The sequence below is a fragment of the Desmodus rotundus genome, chromosome 4 (genome assembly GCF_022682495.2).
Source record: "Desmodus rotundus isolate HL8 chromosome 4, HLdesRot8A.1, whole genome shotgun sequence".
Lineage (NCBI taxonomy): Eukaryota > Metazoa > Chordata > Mammalia > Chiroptera > Phyllostomidae > Desmodus > Desmodus rotundus.
Genome location: NC_071390.1, coordinates 69,175,498 through 69,201,419, shown reverse-complemented (window position 1 = coordinate 69,201,419; position 25,922 = coordinate 69,175,498). Strand labels below are relative to the sequence as shown.

Genomic DNA, 25,922 nt, shown 5'->3' with positions numbered 1-25,922 from the left:
CTAATAAATATTTTTGTGTCTCCCCAAGGTCACCAGTTAAAGTGACCTTTAACTGTTGGCATAGCAACTCCTGTCCCAAAGAATCATAGTGATTTCCCACATCACATGTCCAGAGACATGTCAGGAATAAAGGAAGTTTCCCATGTGACATGCATGGGTCTGAGCTAAAAATGTCTGGTCAGAATTGAAACCTGCCACAGACTCAAAAGATTTCTAATCCATCTATAATCAGAAAAATAGAAACTTAGAACTCATTTCAGAAGTTGTTTCTGCTAGCGGTTTAAAGACACATCTTTCTCTCCCACATATGCACAAACAGGGACCTGAATGCACACTGTCACCTCCAGACCCCATCAGCCTGAAGTCCAGGTGTAACTGTCTCTGCCCCACCCAGTAAGGAGGGGCCCTAGGCTGGCTGCTTGGCGGACTTCCTCCTCGCAGCCAAAAACAGTTAATTGCCAGCTCCAGGCTGCCTGCCTCCAGCCCAGCCTTAATCAGCCTGATCTCAGGCTGCCACTAGGGCCACAGCAGTGCCTCAAAGTAGTGGGAACATTCTTCCAAGGTAATGATTAAGCTCAGTGCCTGACAAGGGCACAGGCAGCCAAGCCAGGAAGGTGAGCCCTATTCACACCTGGGCCAGGCTACAGTGGCTGGGACTGGTTTGGGAAGGCAAGGCCTCAGGGAATGAGGGCCCCAAGCTGCCTCCCACTGCACACAGGACATCTGAGAGTGTCTCAGGCCAGAGCGTCTGCTGCCAGCTGTGCTGAGACCCTGCCCTTACTCCAGCACCATGAAGCTACAGGTGTTCTGGACTGGGCTGGAATACACCTGCCGGCTCCTGGGCATCACCACCGCAGCAGGTAAGACCCCACCTCCCTGTTGTAGTCTCCTGCACACTGGGCAGAGCAGACAGGTGGAAGGCTTCCTGACAGGTGGAAGCCAGCTGACCAGGGATGGACTGAAACATCTGACCATATCTGCCCTTCACTTTCTTTCCCAAGACCCCCCAAAACAATGTTCTGCAAGGCAGCACCCAGTACAAAGGAATCAAAAGACCTGGTATTAAATCTTTATTTGGCAACCTACCAACCTCCTCATCTTCTAAATGAGTGCAAGGATCTGCCCCACCTCCTGGAGGTCTGTTGTGAGGTGGGGGTGGGGGCTGAAGGTTAAGGTGTAAAAGTCTGATGTCTCACTGTACAGTTATGAAAATGGTCAACAGGGTGCATCCGGTTTATTCAAACCACAGTCCCCTATCTTGGGAGAGAATTCCCAGCATTCAGGCAGGCTGAGCTAGAGGCCTGGTCATGAAGATTTGGGGCTTCCCTTAGTGCACTGTGTGATGGGGGGAAATGGTTCCCTCTGCAGGGCTCCTCTCCCTCACTGGCCTGATCCCAGAGCTGCTATACTTGCCAGGAGGACAGATGGAGCAGAACCAGTGCAACTGTGATCCTGAGTGCTGCCTGCTTACTTCCCCAGGGCAAACCCTGACCCTGAGCTTCATGCCGCCCCCCATATGACCAGGATCTGTGTGGGGGGAGTGAGTAGGCAGCATTCTGAGCTCTTAGCTCTGGGCCACACTGTCCCTTGGGAACAAGGAGGAGACACCTACTGCTCCTCCAGTCCTTCTCCACCTCTGGAGAATGAGAAATGTCCCCCAGCTCAGACTCAAACAGTGATGCTTCCAGCCCCAGCCTGTCACTTGCTAATGTGTGACCTTGGAAGAGCCATCTGGGCCCTTTGGAGTTGAGCCATCTGGTCTGTACAATAGAGATAATTGGACCTGCTGGCCAGTTGTTTTGGAGGATCAAGGATGCGTGAACAGACCATAGCTAGCTGAAACTGGGGATAGAAAAACACTTAGGAGAAGCTCAAGAGATCCATACACTGGTCTGTGGGCTCTGAAGCACGTAGGCCCTGAGTTAGCACAGAAAGGACTGTTTGAGATGATCTACTCTTGCCTCTCCTGTTATAAGATGGAGCATCTAAGCTCAAATAGGGGAGTGACCTTAGCCAAGGTCACATTGCAGGTCAGAGGGACAGCCAACCTGGAGCCTTGGTCCCTTGACTTTCGAAAAGGCCAGGACCCTGGCCAAAGAGCTCTCTGCTTTACAGGGTAGGAAGCCACACCTAGAACACACCAAGAAGGGTCTAGAATTGCTCTGCTGAGAGCCCTGATTAAATGAGCTGGTGGGGGACCCACTTCCAGACTCTATCAAAAACACCTGTCCCCTACGCTATGGGAATGACTGCCAAAGTCCCCAACTACCCATCCTAGAGAAGGGAAGTTAACCCTAAATAGGTTTCTACATCTGGGTTCAAGTTCTGGTCTACAACTGTTGATCTTGACTCCACCCTGCCTCCTCTAAGCCTTGATTTCCAAATGTGGAAGCACACCCCTTTCAGCTCTCAGGTGTCACAGTGAGTCTCCCTGCCACACTCTGCCCAGAGTCGACACTCTGCCTCCTGTCTAGAAACTATTTTAAGATGTATCTGTCCTTCTAATGGATTAGATAGAGACAGTTTAAAAGTCTGATTTATCTCAGCCAGAGGAAGGGTCTGCAGCCATGTACATACATGCACATGTGAGCACTCCTCTTAACCACAACCGTTGTCTTTGTACAGAGGCTGGCTGTTAATGCAGAGGATAGGCCTCCAACTTGGTCTTAATATAGGATCTAGGCTAAAAATTGTCCATTAACTGTCTTCTATTGGCAAGGCTTTTCAATAATCTTGTTGGGGCTTTCTAAAGTGATAGGAGCAAGTAGGAAGCTAGAGAGAAAGGCTTTGGTGTTCTTGGGAATGAGTTTTCATCCAGTATCACTGAACTCCTGGCCTGTTTCCAGTGTATAAGATTTGCAAATTCTTTATTCCCTTAATCCTTTTTATGATGAAATTGCTGTTGCAAATTCCAGGCTTCATTGACAGGGTCATTGCTGTTAAGAAGTAAGACTTGAGACAGAGGCTCTTAATTTGCAGAAATCAGAGAGACCTCCAGTAGCCTTTGGTCCTGCTGTGGGGAGGAGTGTGATTCTCCAGAAGCTTGGAAAAGTATGTGACCCTACATCATCCAGAGAGTCACATGCAAGAACCAGGCAGCTCCCATCAGCTGGCTTCATCCCCTCTGCAGACAGGATCTGTGACTCTCAGAAGCTGCAAAGGTACAAGATCCCAGGGGACTCTACCAGGATGGCAAGGCCCAGCAGCTTGGCCACAGTGTGCCCTGCACAGGTGCTGGCTGAGTTCATCACTCCCTCTTCACCCAGGCCCATATGCATGAAGTTTCATTAGGATGCCCAGTGGTCCCACCGGCCATGCTGCCCCAACCCTTGTCCAGCCCCATACTACAAAGTGGACACAGACAGAACATTTCTACCAACAAATGGGAGTAAACAGGCCAGGGACAGACTGCACCCAGCCAGAAGTGTTTCAAAAATTAGAAAATTCTCTTCCTTTGCATCAATCATAAGGTTTCTAGGTCACCACAAACCCACTCTTCCCCACTAGTATTACACTTAGCTGGCTTCATTCATTTGCATGACCTCCCGGGGACTGTATGTATGTCCCTAGGTGTGACCTCTCAGAGCCTGTTATGGAGAAGCAGGACACACTAGGGAACTGAACACAGGTTGTGAGCACACCGCACTTCCTGCACAGATGCTGGACATCTACTTGTTTGTCCCTCAGAGCAGGTCTTCGATGTGTCTGCCTGAGAGAAGAACTGTGACAACCTGAGTTAGAAACTCAAGCTCCAGGGGAGCATTCACCATGCAAGTTGTTCTCTTTGTACACTAATCATCAAGAAAGGGAACCTGATAAAGGAGGTTTTTCTTTTTCACTTTTTTTTAATTGTTGTTTCAAGTACAGTTGTCTCCATTCTGACCCCCACTCCCCTCCAGCCCAGCCATTCCTACTTCCCACCCTTGATCCTACCTCCATTTGGTTTTGTCCATGTGTCCTTTATAGATGTTCCTGAAAATCTGGGAAAGGAGGGTTTAACTGAGATGGGAGCACAGAAGCCTGGGGCGTCCCTCCCCTATAGAAAGGTAAAGAGCTGGGCATGGGGATTGCTCCCCATTCCTGCTCTGGAAAGGCAGAGTGGTTTCTCTTTGAATTTCTGCAGTCCTCTCTAGCCCTGAGGTTGAGTCTCTATGCATTTACTCACCACTCCTCAGCCCTGCCCCAAGCCTGCGAGAAATGTAATGGGAAGAGTTCCCTGTGTCAGGGCAGATGTTGTACCTTGAAGGCCCCAGACTTGGGTGGGTGTGGGAAAAGAGGGAGGAGACTAATTTTCTTAGGCCCTTTCCTCATAGCTACATCCTTGCACATGATGGGCATGGGCTTCCCCAAAAGAGGAGATGCCAAGAAAATGTCTATGGGTCCTTTGCTGAGGCCTCCCAACTTTCCTCAGAGCAAAGGGGTTCAAGCTTGAGGCTCTTCACTACCAGCACTCAAGGGCATTTTTTGCTCTTCTAGCCTCTGCTCTGGGTGTAATAGCTGACAATGAACATTATTATTTGAGTAGTTACTGTAAGCCAAACTCTGTGCTACATGTTTTAAATGTAATGTCTCATTTTATCCTCATAACTACCCTTTGGAGCACCATTATGTTTGGAGCACCATTATGTTCATCCTCATTATATGTAGGGAAAACAGGTTTAGTGGGTAAAGCAATTTGCTCTAGTTCTCACCACCAAAATGAGGGGATGCAAGATTTGGACTGATGGTGGTCCACTCCTAACACTCAATTCTTAATCAATATGCCCTTTGCCTAAATCAATCTAAAGGGACACGTCCTTCCAGATCTTAGTGATCCCAGGATTTAGGATGCTAAACACGCAGAGTATACCAGTGAGGTCTAAGACCACCCATCAGTCTGCCTTAGTGCCCTGCCATCAGTCATCTCTGACAGGCAGAGGGACCATGGTGAGGATGGACATAGTTACAATGGAGCATAGTCAAGAATGAATAAACACTTCTTAAATCTAAAGACACTAACAAATGATACAGCCACTCATTCTGTCTCTGAGTGATTACATGATTTGACTGGTGCTACCATGACCATCTGCCAAACCCACTCCTGGACCTCACCCAGTGACAAATCTGTGCACATTTCCAGAGAGAACTATCACAGTAGCACCTTCCATTTATGGATCCAGCATTGCATACCTGTCAACATGCTATAAAGTCATTATCTTGCTGAAGCCCCACCAATGTCCGTAAGGGCCAATGTCTGGGATCACTTAGGAGCTTGTTTTTTTGTTGTTTTTTTTTTCTAGGTTTTGACCCATTAACCTCTCCTCTACACTAAGAGCAGAGCCATATTTCCTGCACTTCTACTCTTGCCACACGCCATTTGAAATGGCAGCTTATAAATATATACTAGGGCAAAAGAAGCATTTAAACCCAGATGTTCTCATTATTTTTTAAAGAATACAGTAAATGTGTATTTGACCTTAACCCTATTCAAAGCCTTTAGAAACAAACTAATGTTCCCAAAGCAACCATCCTGGGCTCTCCATTCTAATTTCCACTCTTCCTAAATGTATATCCTTGTGACCACCTCTTGCTCCTGCCATGTAAGGAAGCTTCATGCACCCCAACACATCAACAGGTGGAGTTATTAACCACATTGTTTTCAGATCCTCCATGGATGTTGACCATTTTTTTTCCCCAATCTGATAGTCTCAGTGAGTAAATGAAATATCCCTCCCTCTGGTCCACCCTCATACCACTGAAAACTAACATGACTTAGTCCAAGCATTTCTTTCTTTATTTCTTTGTACTTGTGCCCTCCTCCTTAGATTAAGAACAAGAAACCTAGAACTCCACTTAGGATTTATTTATTCAGCAAACATTTGCAGAGTTTCCACTTTGTACAATGTAGACACATATACTGGAAAGGCATGACATCCATCTAGAGAAGCATATCGTGACCGAGGAGACAAGCTAGAAAATACACATCCTGGCATTAAGCACTATAGCATAGTGTATGGGTGGATGAATTATGTCCTTCTCTACCACTTGTTAGGTGTGTGACCTTAGGCATGTTACCTAACTCCTTTAAGTGCTGATGGAAGACTTGACTTGGCGGGGGAAGAGGCGGTAAACACACAATACAGTATATAGATGATGTGTTATAGAATTACATGCTTGAAATCTATATAATTTTATTAACCAATGTCATCCCAATAAATTTAATAAAAATAATTTTCTCATCTATGAAATGGGGATAACAAATGTATCTATCCTGTGGGGTTGTGAGCATTCAATGAAATGATGACTAAAGGAGGAAAATAGTCATCATTTCATTGAATGCTCACAACCCCACAGGATAGATACATTTGTTATCCCCATTTCATAGATGAGAAAATTATTTTTATTAAATTTAAAATGCCTGGCATACAGATTCTCACTCAGTGCTTGTTAATTTTAGAGGGATTTGCAGAACACAGGGACCTCACAGCATGAGTGATGGGCTCTTCCTGAAGTATGGAAAATGAAGGAGGGTCAGAGGAATATAATAAGGCAGTATTTGACCCTTGAAGCTGGAGAGGGGAGAAAGGACTGGACTGTGAGAGGCCTTACACTAACATTTCCTTCCACATTTTGAGCTTCAGTTATTAAGATCAGCCCACAAGAACTTGGTTATTTCTTTTTTATTATTAAATTGATTGGGGTGACATTGATTAATAAAACTATATACATTTCAAATGTACAATTCTATGATACATCATCTGTATATTGCATTGTGTTCCCTCCGCCAAAAGTCAAGTTTCCTCCTATCACTATTCACTCAACCCCCTCATATTGATCTAACCAGAAGATGATAGCCTTGTTTACTTTTCATAGGATGACAGTTCTTTGAAAATTATCCTGAGTTCTGTACAACCATCTACAAGAGGTTATTATCAAAAAAAAGAATGTAGTTATATACAAGTGGCTGACGCTGGGGAGAGAGGGCTTACATGGTGTCCAAAGCAGATCACACTTCTGAACCCAGATTCAAGGGTTGGGGAAACAGACTTCACTGCAAAGTCAGAACAAAATGTGTAGATACTGAAAGGGGTGAAGGTTTGGGGGCATCACAACACTCTACCACAGTGACTTTCTACAGGACCAAACAAAATCAGCCTCTTGGCTGGTCAGCTTTAATCTATGGCCCATGTTTAAAGAATCTAGTAAAGAATGAGTGAACTGTTTTGCCTTCGGAAAATTCCCCAAACAGGCATGTGAGAGTTATTGGAGGGTACTGAGTGCCACAGTAAATTCTAAAATCTCTTCTAACTGATTATTTAAAACTTTCTATTATAAAATTTTGGTTTTTAATCACAGTGTCTCTGAAACCTGGCTCATAAGTGTTGGTTGAAGAGCTCTCAATGCACAGGTAAACCTCCCTACCATGCTTAGAACCTATCAGGCCTTCTGAGTCAAGAAGCCTGTAGCTACTACCTTATGTCTTAGCAGATTCTTAGCAATTGGCTTCAACATCTCCATGTTCTTAAAAACAGTGAAAATCTCTTTCACCTCTACAACCAGCTGTGCCCTCTTCTGAACCTAAACCACCACCAGCCATTGTCATCAACCCAGTGCATCCCTACCTAAGATGCCCCTTCAGGCCCTGATGACCCTAATATCAACAGGAGATAGCCCATACCTGCAGATGAAAAGGAGCAATAAATAAGACATGGGGAGTTTATGAGGCTACCCTCAACAGGAGCGAGTATGACATTCTCATCCAACTGCCCTGGTAGCCAAGACAAAGATCACTGCCTGGCAAGAGAAGCCAGTTAGTTAGTGAGGCCTCTAATGATCTCTGTCAAGTATCCTAAGTTGTCATGAGGGCAGTGAATGCAAGACAGGTGTCAGAACTCAACACAGCAAGGGAGTCAGAACAGACAACCTACAATCAACCACGAGGTCTATCTTGAGGCAAAAGCAGCACAAGGCCTAGCATCAGGGAAACAGCCCCTCAGCAGTCAGCACCACACACAAACCCCATCCTCAAGAACACAATGGTGCAAGCCCTTAGGGTCCCTAGGATACCACACAGAGGGCGTTACAAAAGAGATGTGTGATGGATGGGCTGGCAGAAGAAACTGAGATAAGAAAATCAATGAGCAACATTGGTGCATAGAGAAGAGCTCTTAGTCACAATAAAATTGTGTATTAATGGAAGAAAGATGAAAATAAAACCTCTTTCTCCCATGAGACCACTAATGGGAACAACCTGCCTCTCATAATAATACTATTAGCCATCATCTACATTTGCAGAACACTCTATAATTTACTGAGATTGAACTTTCATAGCCAATTACACAGTTTTTTTTAAGATTTTATTTATTTATTTGTTTGTTTGTTTGTTTGTTTATTTGGAGGGTCAATCTTTTTTATTTTTATTTATTTTTTTATTTCTGTTCAAGTACAGTTGTCTCCATTCCCCCCCACCATTCCCCTCATCCCAGCCATGCCCACCTCCCACCCTCAATCCTACTCCCCTTTGGATTTGTCCATGTGTCCTTTATACATGTTCCTTGACAACCCTTCCCCCCCTTATCCCCTCTCATCTCTCCTCTGGTTACTGTCAGTTTGTTCCAATTACACATGTTTTTATTATTCTCATTTTCCAGAAGAGGAAGCAGATAAGAGTTATGATTTCTTTGAAGAGCCAGGATTCAGCCTGCCTGATCAAGCCTCACATTCTCTATACTATAGCACAGCACTCTCCTAGCTTTTGTCCACCCACATACTAGGGCCCACAAAATGTTCACAAAGTGTCTGCCTGGCCAAAGCCTGTAGCACAGCCTCTTAGTCCACAATCTCTTACCATGGCTGAACCTAAACTAGAATAAACAGTATGGGAAGGTAACTCAAATGAAAACCCTAGCCTCTGGGAGAAGAAAATAGTTCTCCAGGCGCTGGACACAGCCCAGACAGGAGAGACAGGAAAGGGGATAGGATGAGGAGGCCAGGCTTGTCCACAAATGCTTGAGGAGGAAGAGCTGGCTCTAACTGGTCTTGTGCAAGAGGCCTACCTAGGGACTGCAGGAAACTGTAATGGAGGGGTGAGGATGACTTGCTGGGATGGGCTTGTAATGTGCTTCTGTTGGGCTGGGATGAGGGATAATGGGATCTTGAGGGGCAGATAATGGGAAGGGATGAAGTAACAGGCCCCTAATAGCAATGTAAAAGCAGCACAGAACAGCTCTGCCAGCACCTGCCACCTGTAGCAAGAAGCACTATACAGCCAGTATCAAGGCTGTTCTGGGGGCAATTCTTTCTTGCAGAGAATTTATTATAATGAAGCCCTGTTTTGTGGGATGTGTGCGGCATTTGTCTCCCTGTCTCCATGTCAAGCTGTCAGCTCTTCTGACTCCGTGCCAAGTTCTATACAAGGACCTCAGGGTCCTTTGTTGGGGTGAATTGCTGATGGGAGTCAACTATTTTGTGCAGAACTAAAGCCCTTTGAAAGCAGAGTTTCAGAGACTCCAGCCAGGCTGCCACATAAGGAAGGAAAAGAACCAAGAGTGCAGGCCCCATTTCATCAACAGCCAGGGCCCACAAATCATAGGCCTTGAGCATGTCTGGATGCCAAGGCTGGAGCCATGGCCCTGAGAATGATGCCTCCTTCAGTTTAGAGTGAGAACCTATTTAAATGTTGTGCCCCGGTGCCTTGCTCAGTTCACCCTGGTCCTGGCTCAGCAGATGCTATAACTTCTGTTTTACTCACAGCCCTGCCTACAGTTGAAGAGCCAGCAGAGTTCCTTAGTCTAACACCACAAAGTGAGGACTGAGCCCATCCTCATTCACAGGGATGATGTGAGGCCTATAGAGAGCAGGTAGTCCACCCATGCAGTCCTGGGGAGACAGGAGAGAGGATGGCTGACCTTATCACATACCAATTCCATTCTTCACCCTCTAATTTAAGGCTATACTCTATGTTCATTTTCTGACTTCTAAAGTGTCTGGTTTTGAAGACTAAACCCTGAAAAATTAGGAAATTCCAGGCCCTCAGTCAAAACAGTTTTGGAGTTGTACATTTATGTCATGTGGAGCTATGGTGCCTTCCAAAGACAGCTGGTTCCCAGCACATGTCAGTGGGCAGACGTCAGTGAGAACACAGGAGAGGGCCTTTCATGGCAATGCCTCATGTGGCTATCTGCAGTGAGTACTGGATATAGTTCACAATATTCTCTTGTAGTGGGAGATCTCACTTTTTGCTTTCTTCACTTTTTCAACTGAGCATCTTTGCAAAATGAAGTTGTAGAAGGGACCAGCTTTAGTAAGGCAGAGCCTCACAGATCCTCTAAGAAATCCTAAGATATGAAACCACCATAGAATTCTATGGCCCCGAACAAGGCTCCAGACACTACTCCTATTACTAGGTGACTGTATCTCTAAGGCTGTGCACCCATATGGGCAGGAGGACAGATGCTGCAGGACCTAGGAGCCTTGGAATTGACTTCATGACAACCAAGTTGAACACCCAATGAGAAGGGCCAGAGGCCATGAGGCCTTTGGAATATTCACTCCTGAAAGAGTCAAAATATAGACCAGGCCAGACACTGGAACTTCTGGATCAAAAATCTCAGGTAGTTAGAGGATAGGATAAGCTGATTTTTCAGTTATCTGTGGCTACATAATGAATCCACTCAAAACTTAGTGGCTTAAGACTACAACTCTTTCATTATGCTCAAAATTTTGTGGCTCAGGAATGCAGGCAGGGCAGAGTGAAGACAGCTCACCTTGGTTCCATAACGACTGGTGCCTCAGGTAGGGCGGCTAGAGTGGTCATATGTTCTGTTAGCTAGGTTCAGCAGTTCTGCACTTTGTACTTTCTGGGGCTGGGATATCCAAGACAATTTTCACTTACATGTCCCATGCTTGACTGACAGGTTCTGGGACTCTCTCTCACTCTCTCTCTCCCTCTCCCTTTATCTCTCTCTCTCTCTCTCTACATAATTATCTTGGGATTTCTCATACATAGTGTCCTCAGAAGCATGAGACTTCTTATATGGTAGGTAAAAGGTTTTCTTAGGCTCCACTGACGAAGAAATGCCAATCAGCCACAAAATTAGGCAGTACAGAGCTTTATTGGGGTTTGTGCTACCAGGCGAAATTCTCCAGTCCGCCAGCAGCCTGAAGAAGTCCTACACAAGCTGGGAATATGGCGGGGGGTTTTAAGCACCAAATTCTGATTGGCTCCCCTCAGGGGCTAGGGATTGGTCTCCTGGAACAAAGCCGCAGTCCATCATTGGTGGTTTGATAGGATAAGGGGCGGACTGAGGTTGCCAGGTGGATATCCCCACCCATCCTAACAGTAGCTAGTTTCTCCCAGAACAAGCATTTTAAGAAGTCTCAGTAAAAGAAGCTGTTTGCAAATTAGCCATGTAAGTCCAAAAATTTACTTCTCCATTATTCAGACAACTGAGTCACTACGCCAGACCACATTCCAGGAGAGGAGAATTACACTATACCTCTCAGTGGGAAGAGTTGCAAATAATCTGTGCCCAGCTTCAATTTAACACATATTGCTGTTAACAAAGAAGCCCCACATTGCATTGTTATAATTAGGTTTATCTCTCAACTAACACTCTGAAGTACTGTGGTCAACTCCCCTTTGCTGTCACAGATCCAGCAGGTCTGTGTCAGAGTTACTGCTTGGGAGGTCAGCAGGAATGTTTTCACAAAGAGACACTGATTCCTGGCTCACTTATCTTAGAGATGGTAACTGGCACAACCTTGAGAGGCCTGGGAGAACTTTGGGGAGATAAGTGTTAGGACTAGAGTAAGTCCTTGCTGAAGCAGTGTTCCCCAGGCACTTGGCTACACCCAGACTGCTGATGAAGAGGTTTTCCCAGGACCACAGGGCATAGCTGTCTCATTGGGCCTGGCTCCCTTGGAGAGGTGGGAGGAAGTTGTCAGGTGACAGAGAACATAAGAGGACGCGTGGGACCAGGAGACCACACTGTCACTGCTTCAGTGTGGCCATGTGAACTTGCTCAGCCCCAGGAGTTACACCGAGAGGCACCCAGAGACTAAGCCATGCCCTTCATCTGCACATGGAGTCATGGCTGTCACACTTCCAAACTCTTAACTCATGCTTCTCCATCCTCCTGGTATCACCTTGCCTTTCCCCTCTGCAGAGATCTCCTCAGTTTCCAAGGAAATGCAGCCTGCCTTCTTCCTGTTCCCTATGCTGTAGCTTGTTCCCACCTTCGATATCTCTATTTCATGGCTCTTCTCAACTGACTGCTCAGACTCTGAAACATATTTCCTTTGCACCCCTGTACTTTACCTGGACTGGCACAAAGGATGTGCTGTGAATGAGCGTATGGACTCACTACTGGGGACTTTGGACCTTGAACAACCAGGGCAACCCTTGGGTGGCTGGGTGGATCTGCCCTGGGTGGTGAGATTCAGGTTGCAACCACTTCTGACACTCAGAAGAGAGCTCTTCCCAAACTGAGGGCTCTTTGCCAGATCCAAGGGTAAGGAGTGAATGTGTAAGTGCCACGCGGGTCACTGAGGTAGGGATGGGGCAGTTTTCTGCCTCTTTCTGATGGACTTGGGGGATGTAGTAGTCCACTGCCCATGTAACACAGGTTTCATCCATTTGACACCCCCCTTTCTTATTAAAGTCCCCAGGAAATGTCCTGTCCCACCCGCAACATTCTCTCCAGGGTCCTTCCCCAATCTCTGCCAACAGGGACTTTGGAATCACTGAGAATAAGTCTTGACCTCAGCTTCCTTCTGCCTTTACTACCAGTGGCCTGGACCAAGGTACTCACTTCCAGAATGCTGGTTTGGATTTTTTCATAAATAACATGGGGTTGACAATTCCCACCTTGAGGAATGTTGTGAGAGTAAACAAGATGTGTGTAGGGGACTTACTGCAGTGTACAGCATGTTTTGGTACCTCCCTGAGAGGCAGCTGGGGTGACCTTCCCAGGGAGCTTCCAAACCCAAATGTCTTGTGCTTACTTGTGACCATCTTACATCTCTGCTTCCACGACCCCAAAAAAGGCAAAAGACCATCATGCAACAATAGGTCATGCTCTTCACCTCTCTGTCTGAAAATTTTCCTTGTCTGAGCCCCCAGACAGAGCAACCCTGCCCTCTCCCAAGCGCCCTACCTGCAGATTCTCTGGGCACACCATTAAGAGCCACAACCAGAAATTTGCTTTAGGTCAGACCAACAAAGAAAATGGAGGTTACTAGTGTGCTGGGAGAGGGTAAGGCCAGAAACATCTAGAGCAGGGTCCTATACCTTGGCTACCATGTCACATCTGCCAGAAGCCTTAGCCAAATATCACCAAAGCCTCTTACCCCTCTGCCTGAAGTCAGGGAGCTTTCTGAAATGCCAATCTGAACACATCATTCATCTGCTCTAAAACACCCAAGGTCTCCCATGCCCAATGTGTGGAGTCTGGTACTTAAAGATCCACAGTCTGGCCTCAGTCCACATATACTGCCCACTGCCCACTGCCCCACTCCCTGTGCCCCTGCTCCACAAGAAATAATTTGCTGTTATGCTTGCAAGGAGGAGTCTTCCTGCAGTGCCCTGCCCCTTCATTTATACATGTCTATTTCCTACTGCCTTCCCAGTCCACCTTGGTTTAAAGTCTTCAGATGGTTTAAAGTCTTCAGGCATGGCCCTTGTTTCTCTGGCTCTCAGAGCACTTCAGTGAGCCTCTCTTGCAGTCTGAGTCATGGTACTTTTTTCAGTTTCTACATGTCATGTCTCTCCCCCTGGACCAGGCGCGCCCCAGAGAGAAGCCCAATGCCGGACTCTAGCCCACCATGGGGCTTGACCCCACATCACTCCAACAGAAAACACAGAAGATGAGGTAAAAGATACCATCTTAAAAGAGCTGCCAGGAGTGCAGCCAACTCACTCCAAAGCAGAAGCAAGGTCACGGGTTGAGGCCACAGGCAGACAGACAGATGTAGGGGACAGACGGAAGGACTTTATGTTGGTCCATCTTGTCTCAACCTTCCATACTGACCCTTTGCTTCAGTCAGCAGGTATCAAAATAGCTCTCCACAGGCCAAGTGGGTTCCAGTTAGGGAACCAGGCTAAGTTTCCAAAACTGTTCCCTGCCACCTGTTGAACATTTGCTACAAGCCCATGCAAATCTACAAAGACTCTGATATGAATGAAGCCTGGGCCAAAAATTAACAAGCTATTTCACCGAGCAACTGTGAAGTACTTAGCATAATTAGCTTACTTAATCCTCGTAACCATTATGTTCAAAAAAGATAATGAGGAAACTGAGGCTCAGAAAGATTGAGTGACTCAGCTATCAATTAACAAAGGAGAGATTAAAATGTAGGATCTAACCTAAGCATTCATGGATGGTTGGCTTATTTGTTTTGTTTACATTCTCTGTACCTCAGCTTCTTCTTCTGTAAAATGAGGATAACATAGCACTTTCTCAGAGGAATTTTGTGATAATTAAAGAAGTTAATAAATGTTAAATGATGAGAACAGGACAGGATACATCATGAAAAATAAATAAATGAACATTTGCCTGCAACACACACACACACACATATACTACACACAACACAACACACATAACTCATACACCATCACACACATCACTACACAACAACACGCATATACCACACACAACACACACATACATATCATATGCAACATGCTAACCACACACATGTGTACTACCACCACGTGTGTTCGTGCTATGTGTAACACATACCAACACATACATACCACACAAAAAACACAATGTAGACATTACATACCATACACATACACTGGTAGACAGTAAAAACCAGGAAACTGCTCACCCCTGTGGCCAGAAATCTCAAGTTTGGTTTGTAGGTTCTTGACATCCTGGCTTGTGTGTGTCCTTGTGAGAACACAGACTAATTTTCCTCCCTGTGAAATGGGAGTATGGAATTCTCTGTATCACGGGGCTACTACAAGGAGCCAGAATACATGTGACCATTATATGTAAACCATTAAGCACACTACAGGTTGTACTGGTACTGTGGAGGGGTGTGTGGAGGGGCTAACTAGCATTCCCTGCTCCTCACTGGGGAAGAGTCAGTGAGCAGCCAGGACCTGCTGAGGACAGAGACACAGTGTCCTCCACCACTCTCAAACACAGGGGAGCCTCCATCACTAGGAATACATGGGTGCTGTCCTTCCTTTCCTAGATCAAAGCGCTCTGTCCCTATCTCCTTATAGCACTTCCACAGTTCCCCAGATGTAAGGGTGGAAGTGCTGGTGGCATAAGAGGAGGGTTCTAGACTGCATTTCAGGAGGCAGCACTTCTGCGGTGGGCAAAGAGCTCAGGCCACCCAGGGCTAGAAGCTTACAAGCTTCTCTGCCAGGGAAGAGAGAAAGCATCAGGCCTGGGGATGCCCGTGAGCAGCAGAGGAGAATGACCACTCACAAACAAATCTGACAACCCAACCCACCATCTTTGAGTTTTGGGGGTGGGATAGGACAAGGTGGCAAATAGTAAGGTATGTCAACTGAGCCCAGAGAGAGAAATGTAGATGCATGGAGTATGATCACTTATGTCCAGAAAGAGGTCTTATTTGTGGGCCAACATGGTCCTGGAAGAAGGTCTATGAATATCTGAGTGCTGTCCGGGAAATGTTTCCATCAGTGAGTACATGGGGTCACAGCCATAGCTGGTTGACTGAACCTGTTAGAGCAAGAGAGTCCTGTGAGCAGATAACAGGGAACCAGCAAGTCTGCAAAGCTGTGTTCAAGACAAAATTCACCTTGGAAAAATGGAAGAATACAGGTTTGAGCACAAGCGTTTGAACACCAACTGACAAGAAAGGACAAAAGGGAGATGAGGCTGAGTACTTGCCATGTCAGAGCAAAACCCCAGGGGCTTAATTGGCACTGGGTCCAAATCAATGAGTCAGGAGTGTGAGATGTAGCTGCCAAACCAGCAAGTGAAAAAAAAGGTCATGAAAACAGCAAGAACAGGCAGGTCTCACCCATGTCTAAGCACTGACGCCCAGACACACAGCACACACATGGGCATGGGCCTGCAGGACGGTAAGGGCCCTTAAAGCCAGGACACACAGAGGATAGCTATAGGGCAGAGCATGTGGTGTCCTGTCATCATGGGCTATCTCTGGGGGTGCTCATGGATGGTGGCATGACCAATGTAGGTAGAGAAGGATGGCATTTGTGCTCTGGACTAAAAGACCTGTGGGGTTCTGCCTGAAACCACTCTGGTTTCCAGAGACCAATTCAGAAGGCTCCCTGATCTCTTGTATCTTCCCAGCCACCAATCTCTGTGTCCCATGGGGAATAGTCCCCAGGGAAAAGGCTCACTGTATGGCCAAGGAGCCCTCCTCAGGGCAGTGCTGTGGCTGGAGCACCTGAGCCACTCTCCCCTCTCTTCTTCCCCTTAGTGTTGATCGGCATGGGTGCTGAGACGTTCCTCCAGGGACACTTCAAAAGCTTGGCTTTCTACCTGCTGTGAGTATGTGGACACATGCCCTTCCCTGCCTGCATATTCTGCCCCAGCTCACTCTGAGTCTATCTTCTCAGATTAACCCAGAGCACCCCGCCTTTTCCTATAAATCCATCCTATCCTAGAGGTGGAAGGACTAGAGAGGTCCTAGCGTATCCTCTGCTTTCAAAATGGCTTTAGTCGAACCATCCCATAAATCAACCAACTGTCCTTCCATCACCCACCCGCCCACACAACCTCTCATCTGCCCATCCATTTATCCACACGCCCATCCATCCATCCATCTATCCACCCATCCATCTATCCACCCATTTATCTCTTCAATAATTTCTTAGTCAGAAAACATTACCTGAGCTCTTCTTTAGAGAGAGGAGAATCTGAAAGGACTATAAACTTCAGCCCATCTTCATGCCAAGCACAGTTAAATCATGTCCTTTAATGACAGCGCTGTAGAAGTGAATAGTGTCCCAGTTTTGCAAATGAGAAAATTCAGTGGGAGTAAGCCGCTCAGCCCATATCACCAAGCTCATGAGCAGCAGGGCACAGACTCGTGGGGCCCCAGTCCTTTTAGTTCCCCAGCCTCTGTCCTTTCATCTCTGCCAGCTGCCTCTGCAAACACACCCTGGGAGGGACGAGATCACGGTGCAGTGATGTCCCAGGGTGGGAGGAAAGCCTAGCATCCCTGCAGGGTCTGACTACCCAGCTTCTCAGCAGCCCAATTCTAAAGGACACAGGGAGCCCAGGATGCCTGTGGGGTCAGCAAGATGCGTCATCTCTTCCCCCACCCCTCCCTCTTCATATCTACCTTCATCATAGTGGCCTCGTCTGCATGCTAAGGAGCCCACCCTACTCAGACAAGCTCTTCAGTGTGCAGAATGAATCACATCCACCATCTTCCAACCATGTTCCAACCTCCCAGTGCATTTCCACAATGCCATAACATCAGCCACCTAGAAACATAAGGCCCTCTGACAACTTTCAGTGGCTGCCACGGCCTCCAAGCCTCACTTCATTGTAATCTTCTAACCTCCTCCTTATTTCTTGTCACTCAGTTTATACCCCAGGAGATTCTGACTCTTTCCCAAATGTATCCACATCACCTCCCCTTAAGCCTTTGCTCATCCTGTCAGATACCTGTGGTGCCTTTTCACCCACTTCAGTATTCCCAAAGAATTCCTTCCTGGCATTCTGCCCTGGGACCCCTGCCTGTGCCTGGGACCCCCACTGGCTGGAAGTGACTTCTTGTTCTAATGGTCTTCCATGTCTTACTGACCATGTCCCAGCCACTATGTACTGTCTCCCTAGAACCCAGAGGCAGGCTCTGGACTCCCTCCTCTCCCTATGGTTTCCTCGTTCACCCACAAACATTACTAAGGTAAGAGCTGTGGGTTATTATCTTACTGTACCAGGTCAGGTTGTGACCAGTTAATGCTGCCTGCTTTCTGCCCAGCACCCTGCCTCTTCCTGATTGCTCCGCCTGCCTTAAGGAGACACTGTGCCTATTTGGTCATTTCATGGTCCAGTCCTAGAAGAAATTACTTCTGACTATTCCCTGCTCTCCAACCCCGAGTGATTAGTACCCATGGCCCACCGTGCCCATCCTTCCCGCACTCATGCCCATTCACTCCTCAAGGGCCACCCAGATGTCCAAATGTCCCGCTTCCCTCTCCTCACTCCTTCCTTCCATTCTCTCTCACAACATATACTCTCCCCCATGCAGATCTTGGACTCCTGGCACTGTGTTCCCTCATACTTAAAGCATTCATCCATTGGAGCACACACCCTATATGAATGTCACTGCCTTCTCTGTGTCCCTAGGACCAGGCATGGACCATGGTCAAGAGTAGGCACCGGAAGGAACTGACCTGTCATTAGCTTTCGCATTGTTCTTCTCCACTTCTCCTTTACACTTGCTTCCTCTCCCTTCTTCCTCTTTCCTAAGAGGCCTCTCACTGCCTTCCTCTCATTTACCCAATGTCTGAAGGTATTACCACTTAAAATCTGAAGAGTAAGAGTTAGGAAGACACCGGGAGGCATAGAGAGAGTGGAAGAAAGTAGAGGTAAAGTACTAAATAGTCACAGTGAGAGAGAGAAAGCAATGATAGTAACTAATACATACAGGTGTGGGCAAAAGTAGGTTTACAGTTGTGAGTATGCAAAACACAGAGTTTATTCTTGTACTGTTATTTATTAACATGTATTTTTCCATATGAACAACTATAAACCTACTTTTGCCTAACTTGTATCTGTATATAATGAGAATTATGCGCCAAGTACATTTGAAGGACTTTAAAAATATCAACACACCTAGTCTTTATAACAATTTTATTGTTGAAACACAATAATTACTCTCAGAAAACTGAGGCACAGAGAGGACAAGTCCCTTGCCTATGGTCACACAGCTGATCAGGGACAATGCCCAGGACCCCGAGGAAACCCTTCCCCTGCAAGGCAACATCTCCTCTCACTCACTCATTTACTTCAATGCAAGTCCACAGAATACTTAAAAATAAGTCTTTCCCAGAGTAGGCCCAGGCTACATGGAAGAATTAGAGACCACCAGACAGACAAGGGGAGAAGGGAGAAGTTCTTCCAAAAGAAGCATGCCTGTGAAAAGGCTCTGTGGCACCTGGTAGTTTCCTGTGTAGTCAGAGGAATATGGAAGCTCATGTAGGCCTTTAAAAGGCATGCTAAGAAATTTAAATTCTGTAGGTCAGTGAGATTCTCCAGTTAAAAAAAAAGAAAATAGAAAGCCTGGGACTGGCCCAGGAATCTATCATTTTATATATTCCCCAGGCGATTCTTATCAGAAGGTCTCTGGACCACACATGGAGCATGAGGACGCTTTGAAAAATTCTAAATTGGGAAGAATATGACCAAATTCGGGTGTCAGAACAAAGCCTTTGGGAGCCTCTGGTGATGAAGTGGAGGAGTAGGGTGCAGAAGGTGAGGGCCAGGGAGTCAGTGAGGCCAAAAAGGGGAAGGTACATATGTCCCAGGGGCAATGTCCAAACTCAGGTGATATAGGTGAGGCCAGAGAGAATGGAACGAATTCTAAGGCTATTTAAAGAACACTGTCAGCCTGTCCTAGTGACTTTTTGGATGATGAGAAAAGAGGGAGAAGAAAATGAATTCAGCTTTAAGACTCTCAAGTCAGGGAATGACTATCTCTCCTAGTGACAGTAGGTAGAAGAACATCTGCCAGTGTCCACACATGTGTGCTGTGATCAAGGCGGTCTCTCATGCTGGCCTGCAGCATCCTCCTCACCTATCTCTGAGCCCCAAACCCCAACTCCTTCACCACCACAGCCCAACCCAGCACAGGCCCTGGCATCAAGACAGCTCCTGGTGGAAGCTGGTTGGGTGATGGGGTTAAGTCAAGAAACTCCTGATCAGTTGGTTAGCTGTAGCTACCCAGGAGGCCAAGGTGATATGAGGAGAAGGCCCACAGAAAAGTGAAGTGAGAATCAAAGGATGCTCAGCTTCCCTCACCTGTCTCCATCATAGGTTTACAGGAGTCACCGTCTCCGTGTGTGAAGGGGCCTATTTTGTGGCTCAGATGTTGGCCATCTGCTTTCAGTAAGTACTTTCCACTGCCAAGGGATCCTTGCCTTTTCTCTGGGGCCAAGGAGGGAAAAGCCCTAGGCCTAAAGGGGCATTTTATCAGCTCTGGAACCCTCATCACCCAGCTAGGGTCTGGTCACAAAGGAATTGACCACCAGGGGGAACCAAAGAGCCATGGCAAGCAGTGGGGTGTGGAAGGAGGGCCAGCCCCCATCACTCCCCAAAGCCAGCCTGGGCAGGATGAAGCTGTGCCCTGCTCCAGGCCAATTTGGAGAATGATGAAGATGGACCTAAAGGCAAGTGCTTCCTTCCTTTGAAACCTGGAGATAGCAATGCTGAATAAACCTGCTCAGTACCAGGCCTCTTCCAGGCCTATGTATGGACTCTGCATGCCAGTTAAGAAGCCACTCTGGGCCAATGCCATTTCATTCCTAGGCAAGTCTCTGGGAGCAGGGTGCAGCTGGATTCCAGCCTGCTCACCCACGTAGCCAAGCCCTTTGTGCAGTGCACAATCTGTGTAACTGTTCCAGCCATGTGTCTCCCATACTGCCTACCTTCTCCACTGTACTGCGGACTTCCCAGGGGACCCCTGAGTCTCCTACTCTCCTTTCTACTGCCTTTGCAGCCCCCCTGGAGGGGCACAAGCAAGAACCCTAATTATATAACTGCTGAGAACTCCCACCCTAGAGGTGTTCGGCCCGCGGCCACTGTAGAGAACATGGCCACAGCAGAACACCACCCCAGCCTCCAATAGCCTCATGGAATGCTAAGGCTTTCCTGAGTCATTTTCTGCTTGCCACTAACCCTAAACTTTTTCCTCCCAGGTGTCAGCCAGGGTCCCTGGCCTATAGAGCAAGGGAGAAGGCCCAGTGGTTGGGCTGCTTCCAGAAGTTCCTGGCCTATATGCTGCTGTCTGTGGCCTGCTTCCTCCACCCTGTCCTGGTCTGGCATGTGACCATCCCAGGTAGGAGTTCCAGGAGGTAGTGGAGGCAGGCAGCCCCCACCACAAGTAGGCAATGAGCAGGAAGGGTTGAATCCTCACCTCAGTTAGCAGGGACATTGGCTCCAGGACCCCACTCACCCTGCTGCCTGCTCTGGCTTAGGGCTTGAGGATGAGGACCTATCAGACTTCTCCATGCTGATTAAGTATCAGGAATGTCCCTTAATCTTTCATGTAGGCATCCAGAAGCTGCACCTCTAAAAGGGACCTGGCCTTTCTCTCAAAGCCTGTGTAGAGACTGAGCTTTCAGAAGGTGAGAGATGGCCATTGCTCTGCCCAAAGCCACCCATGTCTTCTCAGTGCCTGATTCAATCCAAACTCTTCAGCTTGGTGGGGAAAGCACAACATGAAACAACCCCAAAAGACCCTCACAGCCACAACATCTTCCCCCACTTCACCTCACAAACCCTGCTGGTCAGCCTGGTTCCTGATCTCAGAAGCCAGGACTCACACTTCCACTTCCTGGGTTTTGTCCTGACCTTTTCTGCTAACAGCCTCCTCTGCCCTCTTTCTAGCTGTGAAACTATGCCCCTTCTCATGACCCATCTAAAATGCCAGGAGACAAGATTGAAAGCCAGAGTCTCCTTTTCCTTCTGCAATTTCTCATAAAGTTCCTGCCATGGCTTCTGAAGGCCACTCTGCTAGGCTCTCCAGTGGACTCCTGAGCAGGATTCATCACTGTAGAGGCTAGAGCAAGCCACTACCTCCTGCTCCTTGGAAAGGGAGAGAAGCCCAAGAGGCTCTGGCCCTGGCAGGCAGGACATCCACCTTCCCCTCTTCTTCTGGACAGGGCAGGATTCCCAGCAAAGAACCCAGAACTGCAAGTTTCAGCCTGGAACAGAGGGGTCTGGAGGCTGAGTGAAGGGCCAGGAAGGGGGCTAATGCTACACCAGCCTCACCCAAAAGTATCTGTACTTTTCTCTATGGTTATTGGGGAGGCTAAAAAATGAAGGCAATTTCCCACTTCTGGAATGGGAAGGAAGTCCAGTTCAGCAGGTAGGGCCTGGTATCCAGTGTAGAATCCAGACACATTGAAGGTGTCACAGGTCCAGCTCCAATAAGCTGTACTAAGAGGAAGGCTGAATGTGGTGATAGAAGTCTGTTCAGGCAGCACCAGGGTCAGCTGTTAGTAGAAAGGGAGCTTCAGGCGCGAGGTTAGAGTTATCTAAGAGTTAGGAGGAGGGCCCTAGCATGGCACTGGCCCTTCTGACAAGCCCCAGCCAGGAACCGAGCCTACCCCTTGAATCTGATGTAGGTGTGTGAGTCCAAGTTAGGTGAGAGGGCTGGAGCACAAGCAGTTTGAGTGTGGCCACATAGGTGTGCTGCCGTGGCCTTTTGGAACAGTGGGCTTGAATAGCCTCTGGCTTTTCTCTAGGACACATCTAGTATCCTGACCTCCCAGATCTCTTCCAGGTTCCATGCTTATCATCACTGGTTTGACCTACTTCCTTCTCAGCAAGCGGAAGAACAAAGCTTCCCCTGAGGTGCCAGCCCCCCAGCAGCAGTACACAGACCCCTCCAGCAGTGCCATGAGCACCATCATCTCTGGGGACACTGAGCAAACCTACACCTTCCATGGAGCCCTCAAAGAGGGGCCCAGCTCCCTCTTCATGCACATGAAGTGCATCCTAAAGGGGACCAGGAAGCCCAGTACCCTCCAGCACCCAGATTCTCTGATAGAGTTGACTTTGGAGCCAGCTGACTCACTAGCCAAGAAGAAGCAGGTGCACTTTAAAGATCATGTGGTCAGGATCATCCCAGGACTCACTGAAGGCCCAGACAATGAGGACAGTGAGCCAGAGGAAACCACCTCTGACACCACCCCCATCATCCCTCCACCCCAGGCTCCACTCTTCCTGTCTTCTCTCACAGATACCATCCTCTTCTGAGATGCTTACTCGAGCCTTGGAGATGCTCGGCAAGGGGTTGGCATAGATTAATGGCCCTGCCTGGAGTTTTCTGATATCTGTGGATCCTCCAGGGAGCCCAGGGTCTTTGTGAGTCAGCTCTTCAAGGGGTGACCAAACATACTCCAATGGGCCTCTGGGGTCATTGAGCGGCATGATAGGTCCTGAAGTACCCTTAAGGGAGATACAAATGAAACCCACACTGCAAACCAGAACAGGTTCTTCCTCCTGGACACAGAGTGAAGAAATCCTTGTGCTTTCTCCAAAGAGATCATCACTCCCACTTCACACAAGGCTGCCTCAGCCCCAGGAGAAGCCACCAGACTTCTGCTACTCCTGACACAGGTCTCAACACTCAGCAAGGACTTATGTCCACCCCTTTTCTGAGGCAGCATCCCAGCTCTGAAGGCCCAAGGATGCACTGGCAACTTATGCATGTCCACAGACAAGTATTGAAGGTGGCCATGGGTCCCAACCTCCAAATGAGATTGCTCAGATTGAGAGAAAAGGGCAGGCTGCAGGCCCTCAGGACAGGGGAGTAGTGCCCAGCAGTGGGCTGCATGCTCTTTGTGCTCTAGGGCTAGCGCTGGGCAGCAGGAATCACAGAGCCACTGAAGGAAAAAGTGCCACTTTGCTCACTGCCGGGAAAGCCAGGTCAGATGAGTGGTGCTTGTTCCAAAAGCACCACTGAGGCCTCTCTGCATCCCCACCACATGAACTTTTCCAAGACTCCAAGTAGATGATGTAAACTAAAAGTTCCTGAAAGCCAATGACAGATTTCAGACATGAATGCCACAGCACAAGATGCAGTGTCTGCTATACACAAGGACCACAGAGGTGGTGCCCTGAAGATTCACCCAGCAAAGAGAAGTGGCTCTGCCACTCTTAGGTGCCTGGTAGCAGAATAGGTGATAAATATATGTTTGTTCAAAATGGGAGGGAAGAGGAGGGAAAGGGGGAGGGTAGGAGGAAAGTGATCAGGCAGGTTAGCTTAGCTCTCTGCAACCAAGTCATGGAAGCGGGAGTTAACCCAGATTAAGCAAAGAAATTTGAATCAGATATTCTTTAGTTAAAGGACTTGCAATATGTTTTCATCTCTAAAAAGTGTTCTTTGGCTCACAGGGTTGTTATAAGGAAGAGCAAACATGCTCTTCTTCATAGACAATCTGAATTAATGGGAAATCCAATCACATGCTCCCAAGTTTGTGTGTGAGCAGACACCAAGATCTGCAGAACAGCCCTCAGAGCACATGCTTTAAGGTCTAGGTAAGAAATGAGTGTTCATTCTTGTGTATTTTTCAACATCCCCTACAAGTTAATTTGCAAATGTATGGAAATAGCCAACTAGAAGCTAGTATCATTTTCATGCCTAAAGACAGGAAGTGTCTCATATTAGCAGATGTCTTCCTGCAATAACAGTTCTTCTGTAAACCAAGTGAAAAAGACACATTTCCATAAGCCCTTCATGGTGGAAGTAGTAGAGCTGTTTCTTTAACTGCCACTGAGAAGGGACTTCAGGATCTGAGAGTCACAGTCAAGAGACAGTGAATAATATGGAACGTGAGTATGGGTATATGGGAATTGGGCCCATTTCTTAATGGGGATGAGTCTTAGACAGGCCACGTGTGCACAGAAGGAGCCCAAGTGGGGAGGAGTCCAGGCTCTTGCACATGTCATGTGGAGAAGGAGAATGTGATGAGCACAGCACAGATGCAGCCGGCCTCTGCAGACCCTGATGTTCCTGCTCTATTCTCAGAAGCTTAGGCAGCAGAGCTGGATGGATGACCAGCTTACATGCAAGAAGCACACCCGGAAGTATAATGTCAGAGCTCTCATATCTCATTTAATAAACATTCCTGTAAACCCAAGAGCATTGTTTTTGTTGTGTCTTAGGGGTGAATGGGAAATTAGAAGCTCCAGGTGACATGCTGTGCCTGTGACTCTGAGACACCTAGGCTTCTTTGTGCTTGTCATCAGTTAAGGGAGAGTCTGATGCAGCATTAGAGGTCCAAATGATTATGATCTCACCAAGATTAGCAAAGTATAATTTTCAAACACTCTCATTGCTGGAAAAAGAGAAAAAGACTGAGGTGAGATCATTAAATAGACCAAAGTCTTCACCTCTGTCAGTGGACCAAGCAAGAAATTTCCACCTCCTCATAAGCAGGTGTATACCATGTGTCACCAGTTGATTCTCAGCCCAAGACAACCATCCCTATTCACTCCCTGCACAGAACCTCATTCTTGCTGAGAACAAAATAGAAGGGCTGACCCCAGTATGGCCCACATCCCTTTCTCAGAAGAAAGCAGATCAGACGTTTTGTAGATGCGAAACAGTAACAGAAGTAGAAAGAACTCATTAAATCTTCCACTAACATGAGTAGAAAGAAGTCATTAATTCTTTCACTAACATGCTGATTGACCTTGGCCAGACCCCTTTATCTCTCTGGTCTGTTTCCCCTATTAGGTGGAAATAGCAGAATTTCTCTCAGGATTGGTGGTATGACCTCTTAACCAAGAAAGGTAGGGAAGTGCTCTTCAGACCACAAATCATCCAATTCAGTGTTAAGTGCACTTTTCTTTTACTGTGGGATCCTCACAGTGAGAAAACCCCAACATAAGGAAGCACTGAGGAAAACACCACCAAAACTTATCTCTGAAGCAAGGCCAGTGCATCTCCAAAAGCTTCTTTCTCAAATCCAGATTCCAATGCTTAAACCTGGAGAAGATGCAGCCAGCAACCCTCCAGCTTAGAGAGCCATCGTGGACCCCCAATCCTGAAGAGCCATGCCTTGGAGGCTACCCAGTATAACCGCCCTTTCCCATCAGTCCTAAGGGATTTTTTTTTCAGTTTTTTAAATATTTTTTTTTTAAATTTTTTTTATTGTTATGCAATTACAGTTGTATGCCTTTTCTCCCCATCCCTCTACCCCACCCCAGGTGAACCCACCTCCCTCCCCCCTCTCCACCCTCCCCCTT

At 47.3% G+C, this 25,922-nt stretch overlaps 1 protein-coding gene across 4 annotated transcripts; it reads left to right on the top strand.

Moving 5' to 3' along the window:
* The first annotated feature begins 706 nt into the window (after window positions 1–706).
* Window positions 707–24,805, top strand: TMEM72 (transmembrane protein 72). 4 transcript variants are annotated; one of them, XM_024561114.3, is made up of 5 exons: window positions 707–860; window positions 16,411–16,477; window positions 19,980–20,051; window positions 20,861–21,000; window positions 22,450–24,805. In XM_024561114.3, exons 1-5 carry the CDS (start codon window positions 791–793, stop codon window positions 22,923–22,925), a joined length of 825 nt encoding a protein of 274 aa, XP_024416882.1. In that variant the 5' UTR covers window positions 707–790; the 3' UTR covers window positions 22,926–24,805. The 4 variants fall into 4 exon arrangements, with proteins under 4 accessions (XP_024416882.1, XP_045052020.1, XP_045052021.1 ...); XM_045196086.2 differs by having other exon boundaries at window positions 798–860; window positions 16,411–16,481; XM_045196085.2 differs by lacking the exon at window positions 16,411–16,477 and having other exon boundaries at window positions 740–860.
* The last annotated feature ends 1,117 nt before the right edge of the window (window positions 24,806–25,922 follow it).

Bases quoted from the DNA above. Each gene is read 5' to 3' on its own strand.
- TMEM72 (XM_024561114.3), top strand. From the start codon at position 791: ATGAAGCTACAGGTGTTCTGGACTGGGCTGGAATACACCTGCCGGCTC. The intron at 861-16,410 runs GTAAGACCCCAC...TCTTCCCCTTAG, and splicing joins GGGCATCACCACCGCAGCAG to TGTTGATCGGCATGGGTGCT. The intron at 16,478-19,979 runs GTGAGTATGTGG...TCTCCATCATAG, and splicing joins AGCTTGGCTTTCTACCTGCT to GTTTACAGGAGTCACCGTCT.